Genomic DNA, 22,265 nt, shown 5'->3' on the forward strand with positions numbered 1-22,265 from the left:
TCACCCACTACCTTGTACCTTTTAAAAACGTAAACACGAGGAATTCTGCAGATGCTGGTGTTCACCAGCAATTTTGATGTGTGTACCTTGTACCTTTTCCTCTCCTCTCCCCAGCTTCCTACTCTCCTTTTTCCAGTCCTGATGAAGGGTCTCAGCCCAAAATGTCAACTGTTCTCTTTTCCATAGATGCTGCCTGGCCTGCAGAGTTCCTCCAGCATTTTGTGTATATTACTTTGATATCCAGCATTTACAGATTTTCTCTTGTTTGTCAAAAGGCAGCAGCTTACTTCTCACTTCATCCCCTCCCACTTTACTTGGCTTCATTTATCATCTTCCAGAGTTTGTACTCCTTCCCCTCCTCCCACCTTATTCTGACTACTTTGCTGTTCCTTCCCACAGCTGAAGAAAGGTCTCAGCCTGAAACCTCAGCTCTTTATTCCTCTCTGCAGATGCTGCCTGATGTGCTGAATTCCTCCAGCATTTTGTGGGCAGTTGCCCTGGGTTTCCAGCATCTGCAGAATCTCTCTTGTTTATGGTTTAGCAGGGCTGCCATTGCCTTCGCTGGGGAGGTCAGTCTAGCTTGCATGCTGGGGTTCTGGAGCAGGATTTGAACTCATGATCTTCTGATCAGAGAAACAACTGGACCACTCACTGAACCCCCACTGGTGTTGTGAGACTGAGTATCTGTGCTTGATTCACCTGGGTCCTCCCAGTGGCTGTGGCCTTCACTGCCGTTGCTTCAGATAAAAACTTGATTTCGTATTATGGGATAGCGAGGAGGTACCAACTGATTATGTAAATGGAAAATCTGCCTCCTTGAAAACCAAACAGTCAGTGGGAGACTGTAAAGTGCAGCTGCTGTGAGAAACAGTGGGCACTGAGGGTATGTGAGCAGCCACTGAGAGCTGCTGGACTGGGGCAGCCAGGGGTGAAGTGCTGGAGGGAGGAGAGTGCAGATTCTGAGAGGGTAGCTGAAAATCAGAACTCGCGGCTTGTGGTTGAGGTAACCTGGTTAGGTCAGGAGCCACTGGCCCAGCGGCTGTGAAGGTTAGAAGATTGCCTGGCTTGACAGAGGCAGCGAGGGTGACAGGAGCATAGATTTTCTATGGAGAGGATCCCTCCCCATGGTAGAAGCCAAAGTGAAGGGTAACCTGGGAAACCATTCCTAATTATGATTCCACAGCAGGATGGATTGGATTCTTAATTATCTTGTTCAAACAACAAAAAATGAATCTACGGCAATGAAAGGGAGTGTTTCATACAGAAATGTGCACTACTGGCTTGAAATTCTACGATTATTTTCCAAGCAGTTGTATTCTATAAAAAAAATTATTTTGCTCTTTTCCTTCACTGGCTTCTCAAAAATTGTGGGAAAGGTGCATTTTTTTTTGTTTTTTGGTGATTATTCATTCTCTTGTGCTCTCCAGCAATTGTGAAATATTTTCTGTGGTCGTCTCAGTCAATTTTATTAATGACCTGTCATTGGAAAAGGTTAGTGAGAAATATTCGTTAATAGATTGTGAAACATTGCAAAACAGAGTTTTTCTCGCCACTGATCCAGTCCAGTGGTCAAGAAGTGACAATTTAGCTTTGCATCTGTTATTCCTGTACTTGCAAAAGGGAATTGTTATGGAAATAGAATCGGAATTGGGCTTAATATCACCGGCATATGTCATGAAATTTGTTAAATTTGTGGCAGCAGTACATTGTATTAAATATGTTTATATATGTATGTGCATATATCTCTGTGTGATTGTATGTGTATATATATGTGTATGTATATGTGTTTGTGTGTGTGTACATATGTATGTCTCACACACTTGGTGACAGCTGTGTAGGGACGGGGTTCGTATTCTGGAGATGGAAAGAACAACCAAAAGACAGCAGAAGAGAGTCAGGAGAAATACAGCCATGGTTGCCACGACTACCACCACCACTACTACATGTCCCACCTGCAATAGAGCTTGTGGGTCCAGAATAGGACTGTATAGTCATCAAAGATCTCACCGGTAAAGGAGTGGACGTCGTCATCGGATTTCGATGGACAACCAAAGGAGAAGAGAAGAAGAAGATGTATATGTGTATAATATAAAATTAAAATGAGTAGTGCAAAAAATAGGAATTTTTAAAAAAAGTAGTGAGGTAGTGTTCATGCGTTCAGTGTCTATTCAGAAATCAGACGGCCGAGGGGAAGAAGCTGTTCCTGAATTGCTGAGTGTGTGCCTTCAGGCTTCTGTACCTCCTTCCTGATGGTAGCAGAGAGAAAAGGGCATGTCCTGGATGGTGAGGTCCTTATGGTGAGGACGCTGCCTTCCTGAGGCACTGCTCCTTGAAGATGTCTTGGCTAGTACCCATGATGGAGCTGGCTAATTTTACATCTCTCTGCAGCTTACTTTGATCCTGTGCAGTAGCTCCCACTGCCCGCCCCCCCTTATCAGACAGTGATGCAGCCAGTTAGAATGGTCATCACAGTTCATCTGTAGAAATGAAAACATTTGCGGAACTGTGGAGAATATAGAGTGCCAACCTCATTGTGGAAGATTCTTCCAAGAACACCAAGCAGCCATAATGGGTAATCTGACCATGTTCTGGAGGTTCATAGTTTATGAAAACAGACATAAATGACTATAACAGGCCAGTCTTAATTAATGGATAATTTAACTGAATGCAGATAGAAGACATAAGGTAAGGTGGGTGTTTTTGTTGGATTTTCAGAAGGCATTTAATCAGGTGCCTCCCTGATATGCCTCAGAGGAGTATGACCATATATGGGAAAGTACTACTGCTGTCACTGGAAACACTGGGTCTGTTGGCACCGTGAGTCACCACCAAAGTGTCATGCAAGGACTTGGAGCAGACCGTAAAGGGACTTCAGCATGAAGATCAAGGATGTGAGGCAGCTTTGCACAGCGGATGATTTAAAGGTGCAAGCAAGGAACAAGCCTATACTCGGTAGTGTTGGCTGAACATTTTCATCTTGGACAGGTCACGTTCCTGAATACAGCCAGAAGCCTGCTTATCAGGTAACTTCTGACTAAGCAGGGGAGCAGTTAATCTCATTAAAGGATATTCATTGAGTAGTGATCCACACAACAAAATTAAAGGAACCCACAGACAGTCCCGTACCCACCCCAGACATTCTCTCTTCTTCCCCTCCCAATGGGCAGAATGTATTGAGATACAGCATGGAATAGGCCCTTCCCAGGCCTCCATGTGTAATCCTAGCCAAACTGCAGGACAATTTTACAATGACCAATTAACCTACCAACCGGTACGCCTTTGGGCTGTGGGAGGAAACCGGATCACCCGGAGGAAATCTGCGTGGTCACGGGGAGAACGTACTAACAGACAACGGCAGGAATCGAACCCAGATTGCTGGAACTGTAAAGTGCTGTGCTAGCCACTACACTACCATGCCACCGCAAAGATACAAAAGCACATACCACCAGGCCCAAGCACAGCTTCTACCCTGCTTTCTCAGGCTCTTGAATGGATCTCTTTCTTGATACAATGCACCCCGGACTTCATAATCTACCTGGTTATGATCTTGCATTTTATCATTTACCTGCACAGCACTTTCTTGTAGCTCTTACACTTTATGTGCTTTACCTTATTCCAGTTCAATGCACTGTGTACCATAAATATACCTTCCTCTATTGGACACACCAAGACAAGTGCACACACCCCTGCATGGATACTGTGGTCGTTCATCTTCAGTCTCTTGGACACAGCTCAGAGCAATTCAAGCCCAACAGCTTGTAAATAATGAATAGGCATCCAGATTTTAGACTCCAGCCCTAGACATGACTAGCACAATCAAAATTCACCTCAACAGCTTTACTTTAAAGCCAACTGCAGAAATAATCACACAAGCAATGGCCCCAGGGCAGGTGATTAGAAAGCCAGGGCCTTTAAAGTTCAGCTTAGTGTCATCACAACTGGTAATTTTTGGGGGGGAGAAAATTAAATTTTTAGCACAGATGGGTTTAAATGTAACACATTTTCATTGCAGCACAACCCTGGAGAAAATAGTAGGTTATTTGTTTTATAAACCTCATTTGTTTTATATGAGAAGAAGTTTAAACTCATCTTCCCAAACCAAAAGAAATTGTGCAGCTGGTGGAAATCTTTAATGGCATTAAATTGATGAGACCCCCTCCCTGTATGGCATTAAATTGATCAGAACCACCCTCCCCCCATATGGCATTAAATTGATATGAGACCTTCCCCCATATGGCATTAAATTAATAAGAGACCTTCCCCCCCATATGGCATTAAATTGATAAGAGACCTTCCCCCCCCCGTATGGCATTTAATTGATAAGAGACCCTCCCCCCACCGTAATGCCATGCGGGGGGAGATATCTCATCAATTTAATGTCACACAGGGGTGCAGGCGAGAAGAGGTAAGAGGCCAGTGGGGAATAGAAGAGGAGAGGGAGATGGAAACATATTTTTACCAGGAAGAGAAATCGATGTTCATCCCATCAGGTTGGAGGCTACCCAGACAGAATATTAGGTTGCTCTTCCAACCTGAGTGTGGCTTCATCTTGGCACGGGAGAAGGTCATGAACCAACATTTTGGAATGGGAATGGGAACTCTAACTTCTCATCACTTTTCCCAGTCCTGATGAAGGGTCTCTGTCTGAAACTCTTTTCCATACATGCTGCCTGGCCTGCTGAGTTCCTCCAGCATTTTGCACGTGTCTGCTAGAAGTTAAATTGTGTTTGGGTTTTATTGGTTCTCATTTCAGTTAATCCAGAATCAGAATCAGGTTTATTATCACTGACCTATGTTGTGAAATTCATAAATATTTATCCATAAGTAATGTCATAACTCTAGAATGATCCTTAACTCACTCCCTTCCCTTTCGGCAATCCATTTCCAATCATAGCTCAAGTCATCAAAATACTTCTGTTCATTTCCCCATAGTACTTTTTTTTATCAATTATCGTAAATCTGTGTCATCTTAACCAACTGTCATGGAAAAATATTCCTGTGTACTTCTCTAAATGCCCTTGTGTATTTGTATTATTGATGGGTTGTATGTATTTGACTGCTTCTGGGCGGATTAATCACCAGCATTCGATTTAACTGCTGGCCTATCACGAGGGAAATCCCTGGGGCGTTGTTACATAGTAAATCTCCTGCACTTTTATACACAGCAATGTCGAAATTAACTGAGTGATTCAATAATCCCAGTTGCTAAATCTTCCATTCTCTGATGGAACTTTATCAAAGAAACAATAGAATCAGAATTAAGTTTCAGACATCCCATCTCTCCCGGAAGTTCCGGGAGTCTCCCGCATATTAATAATGGCTCCCTGATGCCCGCAAATTATATACAATGTCCCGGAAATCAATTTTTTTGAGAGCGAGCGAGAGAGAGAGAGAGCCATGGCAGAGTGTTCCAAAAAAAGAAAATATAAAATGTACGTCACCCCAGACTACACTAAAGTGTACCCCTGCCTAATAGTGACTTTTCTATTGCCCATGATGGGCTAAGACTGTAAAAAACATGTTGAGGTGAGTTTAACAGGTGTCATTCATTCATTAGCATAGCTAACGTTATTTAAACTAGCTGGCTAGCTGCTAAGGAGCTACTCTATCGCAGACATCCCACCTCTCCCGGAAGTTCAGGGAGTTTCCCGCAAATTGATGGTGCTGCCTCCCTGAAATGAGTTTTTGCAGGGTGGGATGTCTGAAGTTTACTATCCCTGGCATATGTTGTGAAATTTGTTGTTTTGCAGCAGCAGTATTGTATAATACATAATATAAAACTGTAAACCTATAGGCCGATTTTCTGCGATGTTCACGCCTCCTACCGCGGGGCTGAGGCAGTGAGACTGCTCCAGATGCCACGTGCTTCGTGTCTGCAAGCTTTGTGGTGTTTTGACCCGCTATGTGATGAACTTGAGGCCAAGGCTTTGGGCCTACTCCAGCTGCTCTGGGGATTCGGGTCTATGGATTCAGTTTTGTTCAGAATGCTGTTGCTTGCCTCTACTGTTTGCGTGATTTCTGTCTTTCTCTTTCTCTGTGCTTTGGGGGATTGGTCCTTTTTTTAAAATTGGGTTCTTTCAGGTTTCTTGCTTTGTAGCTGCCTGTAAGCAGGCGAATCTCAAGGTTGTATAATTTATCCATACTTTGATAATAAATGTACTTTGACTCCTTTGAGGAAATACATATATTAAATATTAAATTATATAAGTAGTGCAGAAGGAGAGAAACATTAAAAAAAGAAAAATAAGTGAGGTAGTGTACATGAATTCATTGCCATTCAGAGATCTATGGCAGTGGTGAAGAAGCTGTTCATAAAACGTTGAGTGTGTGTCTTCAGGCTCCTGTACCACCTCCCTGCTGGTAGCAATGATGGGGAACCTTAATGATAAATACCACCTTCAAAAAGAGAAAGAGAGGAAGCAGTCATTTGATGCACATTCTTAACTGACAATATTAAAACATGATATATGCTGAAATGTTGGGACTACCAGCGGGCTCTTTAGAAGAGTTAAGTGGGTTTTCTTGACCAACCTTCTCTGCCCTGTCTAGTGTTCTGCCAAGCCAACAGAATGGGAGTTCCAAATCATAAACACAAGACTTTGCAGATGCTGGAAATCCAGAGCAACACACACAATATGAAGGAGGATATCAGCAGGTCAGATGTTTCAGACATTTCAACATTCCCTTGTCCATTTGTCCCTCCCCACTAATCTCGCTCCTGGCACTTATCTCTGCAAGTGAAAGAAGTGCTACACCTACCCACTCACCTCCATTCAGGTCCCAAACAGTCCTTCCAGGTGAGGCAATACTTCACTTGCGAATCTGCTGGGTCATCTACTGCATCCGGTGCTCCCATTGCAGTTTCCTCTACATTGGTGAGACCCGAAATAGATTGGGGGCAACCGTTTTGTCGAGCTCTATCTGCATAAAGCGGGATTTCCTGGTGGCCAAGCATTTTAATTCCAGTCCTCATTCTCGTTCCAACATGTCAGTCCACGGCCTTCTCTACTGCCACGATGAGGCCACTCTCAGGCTGGAGGAGCAACACCTCATATTTTGTCTAGGTAGTCTCCAACCTGATGGCATGAACACCAATTTCTCCAGCTTCTGGTAATTCTTCCCTTTACCCTTTCCCTCTTCTTCAAATTCTCACACTGGCCCTCTCTTGCCTCTTCTCTTACCTGCCTGTCACCTCCCCATGCTGCCCCTCCTGCTTTCCATTCTCTCATGAATCACTCTCTTATTAGATTCCTACTTCTCCAACCTTTTACCTTTTCCACCTATCACCCCACCCCCCCAAGTGGAGTAGACTCGATGGGCCAGTGGCCTAATTCTGCTCCTATATCATATGATCTTATTGTTCTAATCAGGATATTGAGCTTTTATATTCTTGAAACATAAATAATCACAGGCTATTGCAATTGATAACTATTAAAACAATATTCATGGTTTACTTCACTATTCTGGTGCCATGGAATTGCATATTTACAATAGGAGCACATCTAAACTGACAACATGAAACATTCTTGTTGAGATGAAGTATTTCACATCCATACTCTAAAAGCTTCTGAGGACAGAAACTGAGAACAAACTCGGCTGTGAATATGTTTGATGTGATAAGTGCCAAAGTCAGTCCATCTGGAACCTCCTGTGGAATTAACATGGTTCCATTGTCTGAAAGCTTGTTTATATGCTTTGCCAATGAATGCGAAAAATGTCTCACGTCGTATTAATTTCCAAAGCGCATCTCTTTACTGGCCTCGTGTTGTCAACCTGGCTCTCGTCAGACAATAGTGTTTATTCATGCAGGTATCCTTTTAATTTTGAAGCTGCTTACGATATGGGTCACATTTGAAACAGCAGATTGTTTCTCATTTGTATGACTGACTTGGGGAAGGGGCTCCAGGGCAGCACGAGGCTGCAGAAATGAGTGCAGGGTGGGTGGAAGAAAGGCAGAGCACAGGATCAAGGATTGCAGAGACAAAAGATGAGATCCAAAGGCATTGCAAGATCTCTGCCTTGGACTCAAAGCGACGGATTGGCGGCAGTGTTAAAATCTGGAGCGACGAGGGGAAAAGCAGGTAATGAGGTGGGTGAGTGAGGAGCCAGCATTAGGGAAGCAGCCAGATGCAGGGAGCTGAGTGCTCAGCTGGAGCCCATTTCGAGGAAGCGGTGGGCAGCTGGGAAAATCAGGTTTCATGGCTACAAAGAGCAGATGGACAGGGGATATGAGAGGGGTCATCTAGGGGCCTATATTGCAATGGTGAAGATAAGAGGTCATGGGGCACCACACACATGAATAGGCCCTTTGGCTCATCTAGTCCATGCTAAACTATTAACCCTGCCTAGTCTCATTGACTTGCATCGGGGACCATAACCCTCCATACCCCGACCGTCCACGTACCTATCCAAACTTCTATTAAATATCAAAATCAACCCCACGTCCACCAGTTCTGCAGGCAGCTCGTTCCACACTCTCTGAGTGAAGAAGTTCCCCCTCGTGTTCCCCTTAAACACTTCACCTTTCACCCTTAACACCTAACTGCTGGTTCTATCTCACCCAGCCTCAGTGGAAAGATAGGAAGGTCATTAGTGATGGAAGGTATGTGGAGTTGAATGCTTAGCCCAGAACTCCAGGGGATTTGAAGAATCAGCGTGAGTAGTCCCTGTAGGTGATGGAGTTGATGAAAGTTCTACCTTTAATCCGGGAGTATTTATGCAAGGCACATCTTGCTCGATTTGATTCTTTCCAAAGCCAAGCCTCTGACTGCGTGTGCTTTGGGGATGTGGGAGATCATGGGTTAACAAGTGATGGTTTTAATTTCACAGAAGTACAGAGACCTTTTACAGCACAAAGAAGCTCATTTAAGCCTCCAGCCATCTGTTTGCAGCCTTCTCTAAGTGAATGTGTTTGTCTGATTCCATCTGCAAAACAGGTTCAGCAGTCTTGCCCTCAATCTCACCATACTCGATGTGGCACTGAATATTGTAGAAAATGAATTTTAACAACTGCAGATTGAAGGTTCAAAGTAAATGTGTTATCAAAGTACATACTATATATGCTATCATGTATTACCCTGAGATTCATTTCTCTTGTGAACATTCACAGTAGGTACAAAGAAACACAATAGAATCATTGAACAACTACAGAGCAACAAAGAAGGACGGTTAATGTGTAAAAGACAACAAACTGTGCAAATAAATAATACTGAGAACATACATTGTACAGTCCTTGAAAGTGAGTCCATGCAAGTGAGTTTATGCTTGTCTTCTGGATAAACTCATAACGTTTAATTCCTATCACAGAGTTTTGCCCAGCCACAGGGCTGCTCAGTGCCTTTGGATTTGGTGTTTTATGCAGTAGCTGAACCGAAACTTGTGCCTTCTATACAAACCTTCTTGAGCTCTGATCAGTAAAGAGAACTCCTCTCCTCGCCAGCCGGGAGTTAAACCAGGAGCTCTGGAAGAGAGGGCCCAGCACAGACTTGTTCAACCCCTACCTGAAGAAACCAAGTGGCACCACCTGCAAAATTGAGAAGCTTTGATAGTTTCAATGTTTAAAATTCCAACAGGGTGGAATAGGGTTCTTCCAAACATTCTGGACTGATTGTGAAGCCATCTTTTCAACAAGATTTTAAATGGAGGAGCTATCCAGTAGGTAGAAACCATACCATTATTTTAAAGGACAAAACTAACCTAGTCTTCAATCAAAAAAACTGTAATTTATGTATATGCTTTTTTTGAAAACTTTGTATGGCAAATTAGCTGCTTCATCTGCCTACAAAAGCTCTTTGAGAAGCCCTCTTGTTGAGAGATGTACCATCAAAATACAAAGTTTAAACGAAGCTTCCAGTTGATGACAATCTGTGAATGACAGGAAAGGGAAATGGATCAGACTAAAAGCAGAAAATGGCTCTGATGATGAGACACTTAGTTGAAACATTAACTCTGTTTCTCCCTCCACGGATGCTACCTGGCCTGCTGATATTTCCAGCATTTTCTGTTCCTATTTCAGACTTCCAGCATGTGGAATTTTTTTTTGCATTTCAACAGGTAGCTGGACTCTTGCCGGCCAAGTACTGGTGCATTTGTTAATGAAATTGGTTGGTTTTATTTGCCAATCAATAATTTTGACAATTTTAAAATTTATTCCCTCATTTTACATAATGGATTAAGTTTTTGGCATTGTCTGATTTAAAAGCTTGCCATTGCTATTTTGTTTTTTTTAATATAAAGATTGTGTAAAATTAATTTATTCCTCCGATCAATTTGCATGGAAATGTCTGTGAGATTTAGTTATTGATACACAGTGCAGAAAAAGCCCTTCTGGCCCTTTCAGCCGAGCCACAGTATTGTCCTAGCCTAATCATGGGACAATTTACAATGACCAATTAACCTACCAACCAGTACGTCTGTGGACTGTGGAAGGAAACCAGAGCATCTGGAAGAAATCCACGCAGTCACTGGGAGAACAGACAGACTCCTTACAGACAGTGGCAGGAATTGAACCCAGGTCACCTGTACTGTAAAGCGTTGTGCTGACCATTACATTACTGTGCCACCTCATTGAGTACTGTGTTTTGTTCTGGTCTCCATACTTGAGGAAGGATATACTGGCTTTGGAGACAGTGCAGAGGAGGTTCACCAGGTTGATTCCAGGGATGAAGGGGTTGAGTCGCCTGGGACTATACTCTTTGGAATTCAGAAGAATGAGAGGGGATCTTATAGAAACGTACAAAATTTTGAAAGGGATATTTAAGGTAGAAGTAGGAAAGTTGTTTCCATTGGTAGGTGAGACTAGAACTAGGGGACATTGCCTCAAGATTCAGGGGAGAAGATTTAGGACGGAGATGAGGAGAAACTGTTTTTCCCAGAGAATGGTGAATCTGTGGAATTCTCTGCCCAGGGAAGCAGTTGAGGCTTCTTCACGAAATATATTTAAGATACAGTTAGATAGGTTTTTACATAGTTAGAGAATTAAGGGTAATGGGGAAAAGGCAGGTAGATGGAGCTGAGTTTACGGCAGATCAGCCATGATCTTATTGAATGGCAGGGCAGGCTTGATGGGCCGGATGGCCTACTCCTGCTCCTATTTCTTATGTCCTTATGAAATGTTTAGAGTGTTTGTGTGTGTTGACTTACAGAAAGAGATTAGAGTCATACAACACTACAGCACAGAAAAAGGCCCTAGGATTACAATGCGTTGTGGTGAAGGATTGAAGTGCAATGTGTTAATGATGGACTGTCCTGGTGTCTATGCTTGTGACTATAACCCCTATACCGCAGGGGAGGATGTAGTGGTGGCAACCTAATGAGATTGATGGACTTTATTTCTGTCTGTTCATCCCTTGCTCTCTAGTCTGCTTTCTTTTCCCGCCTTTCTGCGCGTATCGCCAGAGTCCGATGCTGTGTAGTGAGTAAAACTGACCCAGTTCCCAACATTGGCAATGCCCTCGACTGGCCGCAAGAGTAACGAAGTGAGTGTGCGAAAAACAGGAAAAGCCAATAGCCATCGTGTCACTAAACGAGAGACATTTCAGAACTGCACAGAAACAGGCCACCAGGACCAAGTGACATTTCTGCTCCAAACTCGCCTTCTCGAAGTCAAATTTCAAAGTAAATTTATTATCAAAGTACATGTATGTCACCCTGTGATTCATTTTCTTGCAGGCGTTTTCAGGAAGATAAAAAATAGGCAATAGAATTTAATTTTTAAAACCTGTACAAAAATAAACAGTGATGAAAAATGTGCGAAAGTGGACAAATTGTGCAACCAAAAATATAAATAAGTAAATAAATAATACTGGGAACGTGAGTTGTAGAAAGTGAACCTATAGATAGTGTTACCGTGAGTGTGTTGGGTCCTCTGGCGTTGTAACTGATGTGCTAATAGTTTAGCTTCCTGTGTAACCTCCTTCCCTGCTACACGTTACCAAGCCCAACTTCAAAGGTAGCTGTGTTATTCACCTCAACTAACCTTTGCAGTAGGGAGTTCCATGTTTTCCCCACATCATGAGTGAAGTGATATTTCCTCATTTCCTTATTGTCCTTGTTTACCAAAACGGTGTATTTACTGCACGTTCCTGGTTTTTGTGGAGGCAGGCAGCTCCTTTACACCTGCACATTCAAACCCTTTCGTCGCTCGACAGCCCCCTGCTGGGCAGCCTCTCAGCTTACCCTGGGGCAATATGGAGGAAGAGGATAAGAGGTGACTTGATAGAGGTGTACAAGACGATAGGAGGCATTGATAGAGTGGAGGAAAGTATAGCGGGGGTGTCGCAGGTAGGTTCTTTACGGCACAGTAGCACAACGGTTAGCACAACAGTTTACAGTACCAGAAACCGGGGTTCAATTCCCGCCTCTGCCTGCGAGGAGTTTGTCGTTCTCCCATGACGGCGTGGGTTTCCTCCCATACTTCAAAGACATAGCTGTTGGTAGGTTAGTTGGTCATTGTTAATTGTCCTGTGATTAGGCTAGGGTTATGTTGGGGGTTACTGCGCAGCGCTGCTCGAAGGGCCAGTAGGGCCTGTTCCAGGTATCTCAATAAATAAATAAAACGGTGGGTGTGTGGAACGTGCTGCCAACGGTGGTGGTAGAGACAGATAGATTAGAGACAGTTAAGAGATAGGCACACGGATGAAAGCAAAATGGAGGGCTAAGTGGGAGGGAAACATTATGTTGATCTTGGAGTAGGTTGAACAGACAGTGGAACATCATGGGCCAAAGACCCTATACTGTGGTGTTCTATGTTCCAATATACAATATTGTCGCCGAACAATTGATACTAGAAGTACAATCATCACAGCGATATTTGATTCTGCGCTTCCCGCTCCCTGGATTACAAATATTAAATAATAAAAATAGTAATAAATTAGTAAATATTAAAAATTTATATTATAAATCATAAATAGAAAATAGAAAAATGGAAAGTAAGGTAGTGCAAAAAAACCGAGAGGCAGGTCCGGATATTTGGAGGGTACGGCCCAGATCCGGGTCAGGATCTGTTCAGCAGTCTTACCACAGTAGGAAAGAAGCTGTTCCCAAATCTGGCCGTACGAGTCTTCAAGCTCCTGAGCCTTCTCCCGGAGGGAAGAGGGACAAAAAGTGTGTTGGCTGGGTGGGTCGTGTCCTTGATTTATCCTGGCAGCACTGCTCTGACAGTGTGCGGTGTAAAGTGAGTCCAAGGACAGAAGATTGGTTTGTGTGATGTGCTGCGCCGTGTTCACGATCTTCTGCAACTTCTTTCGTTCTTGGACAGGACAACTTCCATACCAGGTTGTGATACACCCTAGAAGAATGCTTTCTGTGGTGCATCTATAAAAATTAGTGAGGGTTTTAGGGGACAGGCCAAATTTCTTTAGTTTTCTCAGGAAGTAAAGGCGCTGGTGGGCCTTCTTGGCAGTGAACTCTGCTTGGTATCTTTATACTTTAAGTAACTCAATACCCATGAGTCACCCAAATATTTAGAAGCATAAATGTGATGGCCATGCCTTGTTTGAATTAAAATCTCCTGCTACTCTTTATCTCTGACTTTGCCCCCCGCCCCCATCTTCGTCCTTTGCTAATCCTGAAGTACAAGACCATGCCGGTAATCTTCTCTATTTTGTATCAGTGGGATCTTTATCCAGCCGAGGGATGGACAGATTTCTGTGTGTAACACTGTCCGGTTGTTAATCATTATCTTAGGTAGCACTCTGATCAAGGTTGGCGAGGCACAGAGGCGCCTAGGAGCTGCTGATCGCGATTTCATCCAATCTTCCATGATTAACTTCCTCACACCACTCCGTAATTTCCTGGAAGGTGATTGGAAGACCATATCGGTGAGTTTTTTTTTTCCATTTTTTTCCCTCAACATAGGGCAGCACAGTAGTATAGTGGTTAGCATAAGTCTATTACAGTGCCAGCAGTCCCGGCTCCAATCCCACCACTGTTTTTAAAGAGGTTTACGTTCTGCCTGTGACCATGCAGATTTCCTCCGGGTGCTCCAGTTTCCTCCCACATTCCAGAGAAGTGTGGGTTAGTAGTCTAATTGGTCACTTGGCTGTAATTGGGAGCTGTGGACTTGTTTGGCTGGAAGGGCCTTTTACCATGTTGTATCTCTAAATAAAATCCTAATTTCTCAGCTCTGAACAGCTCTCCTGTTCCCACCTTTTCCTCAGATCATCCACTCTTCCTGGAGAAGAGGTAGCTGAAGGCATAGAGCTCTGTCCCCAGCTGGAGGCCAGAATAGATGGCCTGGTTGAAGGCAAATTACGCTGCAGTGACAGGGTGAATGGACAAACCCAGGCAGATGAAGTTCAGCACTGGGAAATCTAGATCTGCGACAGACAAACCTGAGAATCTGTCCAATGGCAAGAGGCCGCAAAGGAATAAAGGGATTTAACTCTTCCATGCAGACAGATCACAAAAATCCAGTACTGAGTGTCATCGAAGATCAAATGCAATGTTGATCTTTGATAAATGTGAGGAAATGATTCCTGGTCATACAGTTCAATCCCACTTGGTGTCAAACTGCAATAAAAACTAGACCATGCTGGAAATGCTGTGCTTGAGAGAACTTTTGTTGCCTGTTAGAACTGATCTCGGACAGGCAATGTGGCAGATCAGACAGAGTGACTGAAAGGCCGAATCTATATTTTCAAGTTTTATTTTATTTAGTGGTACAGCAGGGTGTCAGGCCTTTCTGCCCATCGACACCGTGTTGTCCAATTACACAACATGTGACCAATTAACCTGTATGTCTTTGGAGTATGGGAAGAGACCGGAGGAAACCTAGGCAATCACGAGGAGAACATACTAACTCCTTACAGACAGTTTGTGTGTTTAAAATCAGAGGGCATTTTATCCTCAACACACTGCCACCACCCACGAAGCACCAGTAGTGTTATATGCTGTTTACTTTTTAACTTGTGTCAGAAATGCACCTTATTATTTGTTAATTTACTCGTGGCGATATTATTTTATATGTTATTTGTGTGAGTTATATGTGCTGCATTGTGCCCCGTAGTCCGGAGGAACGGTGTTTCGTTTAGCAATATACATGTGTATGGTTGAATGACTTTAAGCAGAACTTGAATAAGGGCGTTGCCTCATTGCCACCTTCCTGAGGGTATTTGGAGACAGGCAATAAATGCAGGCTTTGTGATAAAAACCTATATCTCCTGAAAGCATTTTAAAATCCATGAATGTTAAATGTGTAGAATGTTTTGGGGCAGGGATCAGTAAGTGAGTAATGCCACCCCTCAAACTGGCCACCAGGGGGATGTAAAGATGACCAGGCCAACCCCTTCCTGCTCACCTGCCTATTAGGCTAATTATTAGTTCATGGTCATCACCTGCACCTTGTTTATAGCCCTAGTTAACTTCCTTGTTTCTTTGTTTAGTCCTGAAATCATCTTTTGTAAGTGAAACCTGGTCTTTGTTTGTAGGAATGTCTAGTTTCTGGAGCTCTGATTAATGCTTTTTTTTTGGTGTTTTCCCCAATGATTTTGTGTGAATTGTCTCTGCAGTTGGGTTCACCACTATTCAGTGTGTGGGAAGCTTAAGCTGAAGAAGCTTCCTAGTCAGCTGTGACACGTAACCGGCAAACAGCAGGAAGCAAAGGACAGATTTGTGATGTAAAAGTCTACCCCTACTTTCCCATGATCTATCCACATTGCAACCATTGAATATAAATATCAATGAAAATGTAGCCGGTGTCAGAGGAATAAGGTAGCTGATGCAATCTTCTAGTGATACTGAATGAAGGCATTTTGGGGGCCAGCGGTGGGACAGGTGCTAAAATTTAGATTGGTTTTCTCATAACAATGACACAAAAACACAGACTCACCAACCCCCTACAGTAAAGTCATCCTCTAGTGTGTGAGGGCATCCTCTTGTACACCACTGAGTGGTGTTTATAGTGGCTAGGAAACTGGGTTGAGGGTGGGAGGTTCTATTTAAATCAGAATTAAGTTTAATATCACTGGCACATGTCATGAAATTTGTTGTTTTGCAGCAGCAGTACATTACAATACATAATTTCTAAAACTATAAATTGCAATATGAAAATGTATATAATAAATTAAGTAGTGCAAAAAGATAGTAAAACATACTGAGGTAGTGTTCATTGTCCATTCAGAAGTCTGATGGTGGTGGAGAAGAAGCTGTTCCTAAAGTGTTGAGTGTATGTCTTCAGGCTCCTGTACCTCCACCTTAATGGCAGCGATGAGATGTTCTGGGTGAGGGGGTCCTACCACCTTTTTGAGGCATCCCAGTTTGAAGATGTTCGTGAAAGAGCTGGTTGACTTTACAACTTTCTGCAGCCTTTTCTGATCCTGTGTATTAGCCCCTCCATCACCGTAAGGTGATCCAACCAGTTAGAATGCTCTCACAGTATATCTGTAGAAATTTGCCAGAGTCCCTGGTGACATACCAAGCCTCCTCAAGCTCCTGAAGAAATGTAGCCCTGTCATGCCTTCTTTGTGTTTCCATCAATCTGTTGGACCCAGGATAGATCCTCAGAGATGTTGATACCCAGGAACTTGAAACTGCTCACCCTTTCCACTGCTGATCCCTAAATGAAGACTGGTCTATGTTCCCGCGACTTCCCCTTCCTAAAGTCCACAATCAGTTCCTTGGTCTCGAGCACAAGGTTGTTATTGTGGCACCACTCAACCGGCTGATCTGTCTCTCTCCTGTACGCCCTTCTGTCACCAGCTGTGCCATCAGCAAATTCATAGATGGTGTTTGAGCCACACAGTCATGTAGAGAGAGTAGAACAGTGAGCTCCAGTGTTGATCGTCAGTGAGGAGGAGGGGTTATTTCTGACTTGCACTGTCTATCATCACCCTGTGAGGAAGTCAAGGATTCAGTTGCAAAGGGAGGTACAGAGGCCCAGGTTTTGGAGCTTGTGGATTAGAGCTGAGGGTATGATTGTGTTGAACTGTCAATAAACAGCAGTTTGACAGAGGTATTGCCATTGTCCAGGTGATTCAAGGCTGAGTGGAGAGTCAGTGAGTTTGCATCCACTGTAGACCTATTGTAATGATAAACAAGTTACAACAGGTCCAGGTCCTTGCTTCGGCAGAAGTTGATGCTATCCACGACCAAACTCTCAAAGAACTTCATCACAGTAGGTGTGAGTGCCACTGGGCAACAATCATGGAGGCAGCTCACCCTGGTCTTCTTGGGCACTGGTGTGATTGTCCCCCTTTTGAAGCAGGTGGGAGCTCCGACTGCAGCAGTGAGATATTGAAGATGTCCTTGAACACTCCCCTCAGTGCCCTACCAGGTACGCCATCAAGCCCTGCCACTTTGCGAGGGTTCACTCTTATGAAAGATCTTCTGACATCGGCCTCCAAGATAGATATTGCGGAGTCACCTGATGCTGCAGGGATTTGCACAGATCTAGTTTTGCTGTCCTTTTCAAAGCATGCGTAAAAGGTGTTTAGCTGATCTGGGAGTGAAGCATCACAGCCATTCATGCTGTTAGGTTTTGCCTCGTAGGAGGTAATGGCCTGCAAACCCTGCCAGATCAGCGCTATCTTCAGGAGCATTGTGAGCCCTTTAGGAGCTAGTTGTATTGTTGCTGAGTGCTGTCGAGTTGCCATCAACTCATGGCAACCCTATGGATAGTGTAGGTTTTTATAGCAAGATACGGAGGTAGATTGCCAGGCCTTTCTTCCACACTGATACTGCTGCTGCCCAGGTTGGGACCTGGCTGGATTAGCTTTAACAGGTCAGATTTCTGTAAAAGGTGCAGTACTTCCTCACTGACAAACCCCCTGATCGAGTCTGCAGAATGGAACACGTGCCTCTACCTGCTCGTATTTTATTGGTGGCAGGAGACAAACAATTATGTGCATTCTCAGAGGGAACTGTTTGCAAAACCCAGAGTAAGAGGAATGGATTTTGACAGAATCATCTCTTTTATCTCCCAGATCAGAAATACAAATGTTTGTATGTTCACTGACAAGTGTAATCAGCAACTGTGATTCAGGTGCTAAAGAGTTTTTCAAAATACGTATTCAAAGTTGCAAAGCTGAAACTGACTTCAGGACACTAGAAATCATTCATTTCTTTAATAGGGTGCTATAATGCACAGTGGTTAATTTGGAACTGTGCAGAAATCCAGGAAGCAAGACTAGTTCTCCAGTTGACAATGTGTGAATTGGTAGAAAGACATGGGTACAGAACATGCATGCTTTTCCGCTTTTGTTTTTAAACATGCAGAAGGAGAGAAGACTTTTGGAGAACAGGCGATTGGACTTGGATGCCAGCAAGACCCGGTTAAAGAAAGCGAAGGCAGCCGAGGCAAAGGCAGCAGTAGGTCACTCACTTTTCAATCCATCTTGAGGATTCATTGACTCTCCTGAGTGTCACAGCAGCTCATGCATGTTTTTAACTGGGGCCATAAGCCCAGACTCTTAACCAGAGACTGTAACTCCTCGTTGAAGCTATCATGCTCAGAGAGTTAATGTATTTGCATGAATCTCTCTTTCCCCTTTCCATTAATCAATAACATTTTATCTTTAATTCCGTGTTACGGCATCGTTGTTCCCAGTGGTTCTTGCTGACTAACGTTTTTTTCTCTGTTGTGTTCTGCACAGTGTGAGGGAGAAGTAAGTACTTGTTGGTTGAACTGCTACTGTCTCTGGTCTGATTTTTCCATAACAATCCAGAAGGATTTAAAAAAAAATAAAATCTATTCACTGTTTGTTCCTTGGAGCCACAGTTGGTCTGGTGGGACTTTCGCAGGAGCAGCTACTGCAGTTTGGGATGTCCAGATTGCATTTCCCACCAGTGAATGAGTTAGCCACTGTATGTTTCTGCTGTAACATGGAGGTGGGCTTTGGTGCTGTGATCAGCAGAGGTGTGTTGAGAGCTGCAACTCATTAAATCTTCTGTTCTTTTCATACTCAGTCTGATTTACAAATGGAACATTCCCCCCCCCACACTCCTCCTCTTTTTTTAAAATACTTTATTTTCAAAATTTTCCAAAAAAAAACAATGAGATCAACAAAAACATACCAGCTCAGACATGTATAAAAAAGAAATAAGCAAAAAAAAAGACGTAACATTAGAGGGATGCCTATTGTACAAAGTGCTCAAAAATACTAAACATTAAATCTCAAATGAGGGCCGTGAGAAATCAGCTGGGGGGAAATTGCTCATCCGCCCCCCCCCCCAGCCTCGTCCAGGTAAGCAAGAAATGGATCCCAGATAGCCGAAAATTTTTTAATTGAATTGGTTCTCAAGAACCTAAATTTCTCCATCTGTATGACTGAGATCATATCAGCCATCCATCTCCAAAAGGAAGGGGGAGAGGGTGATTTCCATTCCCTCAAGATAAATCTTTTGGCAACAATCATCCCCAGCATCAGAGACTGTTGTATGGCTGCAGGGAAACAAATAGTAGATTGTGAGCAGCCAAATATAGCGAGACCAGCTTCCAAGGGGAAGAATCTTTTATAGGCCTTTGAGTACCAGTCGAATATTTTGGACCAAAATCCAGTCAGTAATGGGCAAAACCAAAAGATGTGTGACAACGTGGCTTCCGTCCCTTGGCATCTATCACACATTGGCGAGACAGAAGGGTAAATCCTGTGCAATCTAACGCACCAGCTGGATCAAACGCTCTCCCCGATACTTTGATTGGCTTATTCTCTCAAACTGAGCACAGTATTGATCAGGACTTTCTTGGACGTGCTCCAGTAGTAGTGCTTGCTACGCACCCACAATTGAGTCCGGTTCCTCTGCACATCTCTGAGTCTGATCTTGTTTTTGGTTTAGAGCCAGCGCCGTTTTCAAGTTTGAAGTGGCCTTGCTTTTATAGCACGTCTTTAGATATGTTGCATGTATTTTTCTGTAAATTCTCTTCCCGCCTTGTAGGCGACACCTGATTTTCAGGAGACCAGGCCTCGTAATTATGTGCTGTCGGCCAGTGCATCTGCGGTAAGACATCGCTGGAGCCTCAAAATTCAACCTCCAATTATTATTTTATAACTCTCTCTCTTCTATAATGTATGATATAAGGATTGGTGACCCTTTTTACAAGACCTCTTAAAGTAACAAATTTTAAAGCTGCAATCACACTGGAATGTGATCCTGCAGATCTATTCACCTCCACCAACCTTGGTTAAATAGCCTTTTGTTGGCTGACTTCCAGTCTATCTATAGCTTGAGAAAGAATTAAGCAGAGCATTTTTAATACCTCTTAAGATTTTCCTCCTGCAAGTTGCTCAACACAGGGTCCTGGAAATGAAGCTAGAGTCTCTGCAGTTTGCAGGTCTGCCCTGGAGGCTTTAGCCTCAGTCAGATCATTTGAGACACAAATTATAAAGGAAGGGCAGATCTCACCCCTTTTCTTTCCCCTTCCATCCACTTCTCCAAATATCATCCAAATAATGGCGCAGCCAATAGAGAGTGAATCATGAAACCCTCTCACCAGGTGGCTGATGTGCCGCTTTCAGCAGAATAAGAGTCAGGTGCGACAGCACTGAAGTCTGTGACTGACAGGTTTAAATTGTATGTGCAGATTGTTGAGCAGTGGAAGGGTTAATACGAAGGGTAAACCTTGCGTTGGGTGGCGGGGTGGAGATGCGTCTCTACCAAAGAAGGTGTAAGACGCTCCTTCAGGTCACCCTTGGGCGAGGTGTCGCACCTGCTTAGCCCACCGATCAGGGTCACGTGAAGCCATGGCAGCAGGTGGTGGATGGTCGTGTGAGCAGCTGGTGCACATCACAAGTCCTGGTTATGCGACCACTGACACCAGGCAGACAGTCTCTGAAGAGTATTGACAATGGCTGGGGTCACCTGTCTGGTAAAGACACCGCCCAGAAGAAGGCAATAGCAACCCACTTCTGTAGGAAGATTTCCCAAGAACAATCACGGTCAAGACCATGATCGCCCACGCCTTACGACACAGCACATAATGAAGAATGAATGAAACCTTGTGTAGACTTATTAGGACAAATGAGCTTCTCTTTGTAGGGACCTTGTTCTGAGTCTAAGCTTCATTACATTTCAACATCATCAGTTTAAAATGAGATCAGCTCTTGAACTCTACAGCATTGATCCAGTATTCTTTAACTGATATTTAAAAACTACAGTGTAATATTTGTCAATGCCATCTTGTGATGAACCCCTATTATTTCTTGGATCCTACTGGAAGTGGTGGGGGTGTTTTAATTAACATTGTACTTGTATTAAATCTGTCTGGCACAATACCTGAGCTCTGTTCTATCTAACACTAGCCTACCAGCATAGTGGAACAAGGGGGGTATCTCCTGGAAGCTAATCTGCATGAGCAGAGATGCTGTGGTATCGTGCACTTTTGGAACAGCTTACCCTGGTGTTTTCATTCCTTCCCAAGCAGACTGAGTTCAGATGGCCTGCCTTCCTCTTCGTTCAGTAACTGGCTTCAGGGTGTCAATGCTAAATGGCCGACTGTAGATGTTGTATCTGAATTCTCCATGAAACTGATTCTTCGTGGAAAGATTAGAAGTGCACCATCCTCCTTGAAGTCCTTAACTCAGTTATCAACCCCCTTTAAACATGCCACAACTGGATGGGGGACTCACTTTTATTTCCCATCATGACTGACTAGTCCAATGGCAGCATCTGGTTTTAAATCACTTTCAGGCTGTGGGTGTCATTGGCAAGATTGTTAACCAATGGCTTGCTGCCCTTGAAAAGGTGGGGGCAGTGCTGCTTTTAACTGGAGCAGTGAAAGTGCACCCATGATGCTGCTGGGCAGGGAGTTCCAGTACTGAGACCCAAGGAGAGCAGTGAATTGCTAATATAGTCCCAAGTCAGGATAGGGTGCAACTTGGTGATAGCTTGAGAGTTTCCACTTTCTTGCTGTCCTTGTTTTTCCAGGTTGTAATGACTGCGAGCTGATTTTGGTGGTGTAGTCGAGTTGCTGCAGTGCTGTGGATGGATTGCACTCTGAGAGAGGAAGGGAGAGATCAGGGTGGAGGATTACATGTCAATCTTGTGCTGGTGAAAGATCGCCTAAGTGAAATGTTAACCTAAGAGAAGCTACAGCTAAGAAAACCTCAAATGCATCTACTACTTCAGAAGGCTAAGAAGGTTTCAGCATGTCCTTGGCAGCTCTTACCAATTTTTACAGAGATACCACCCAAAACATCCTGTCTGGATACATCACTATTTGGCAGAGCAACTCTTCTGCCCAAGACTGCGAGGAGTTGCAGAGAGTTGTGAACTTGTCCATTAAACAAACCAGTACCACTCCACTGACTTTCCCTTGCCTCAGGAAAGCA

The 22,265-nt window shown here is 43.7% G+C and overlaps 1 protein-coding gene across 3 annotated transcripts in view; it reads left to right on the forward strand.

The window, feature by feature from the left end:
* Nucleotides 1-22,265, forward strand: part of sh3glb2b (SH3-domain GRB2-like endophilin B2b) — a 114,375-nt gene that overhangs the window by 67,874 nt on the left and 24,236 nt on the right. For 2 of the 3 annotated variants that reach the window (XM_072240312.1, XM_072240313.1), the window contains exons 4-6: nt 13,687-13,820; nt 18,214-18,306; nt 19,873-19,935. In XM_072240312.1, the coding sequence (XP_072096413.1) occupies nt 13,687-13,820; nt 18,214-18,306; nt 19,873-19,935 (290 nt within the window). The remainder of the gene's footprint in view (nt 1-13,686; nt 13,821-18,213; nt 18,307-19,872; nt 19,936-22,265) is intronic. The other variant, XM_072240314.1, reaches the window with a different exon arrangement.

Source organism: Mobula birostris, chromosome 22, assembly GCF_030028105.1.
Source record: "Mobula birostris isolate sMobBir1 chromosome 22, sMobBir1.hap1, whole genome shotgun sequence".
Taxonomy (NCBI): domain Eukaryota; kingdom Metazoa; phylum Chordata; class Chondrichthyes; order Myliobatiformes; family Myliobatidae; genus Mobula; species Mobula birostris.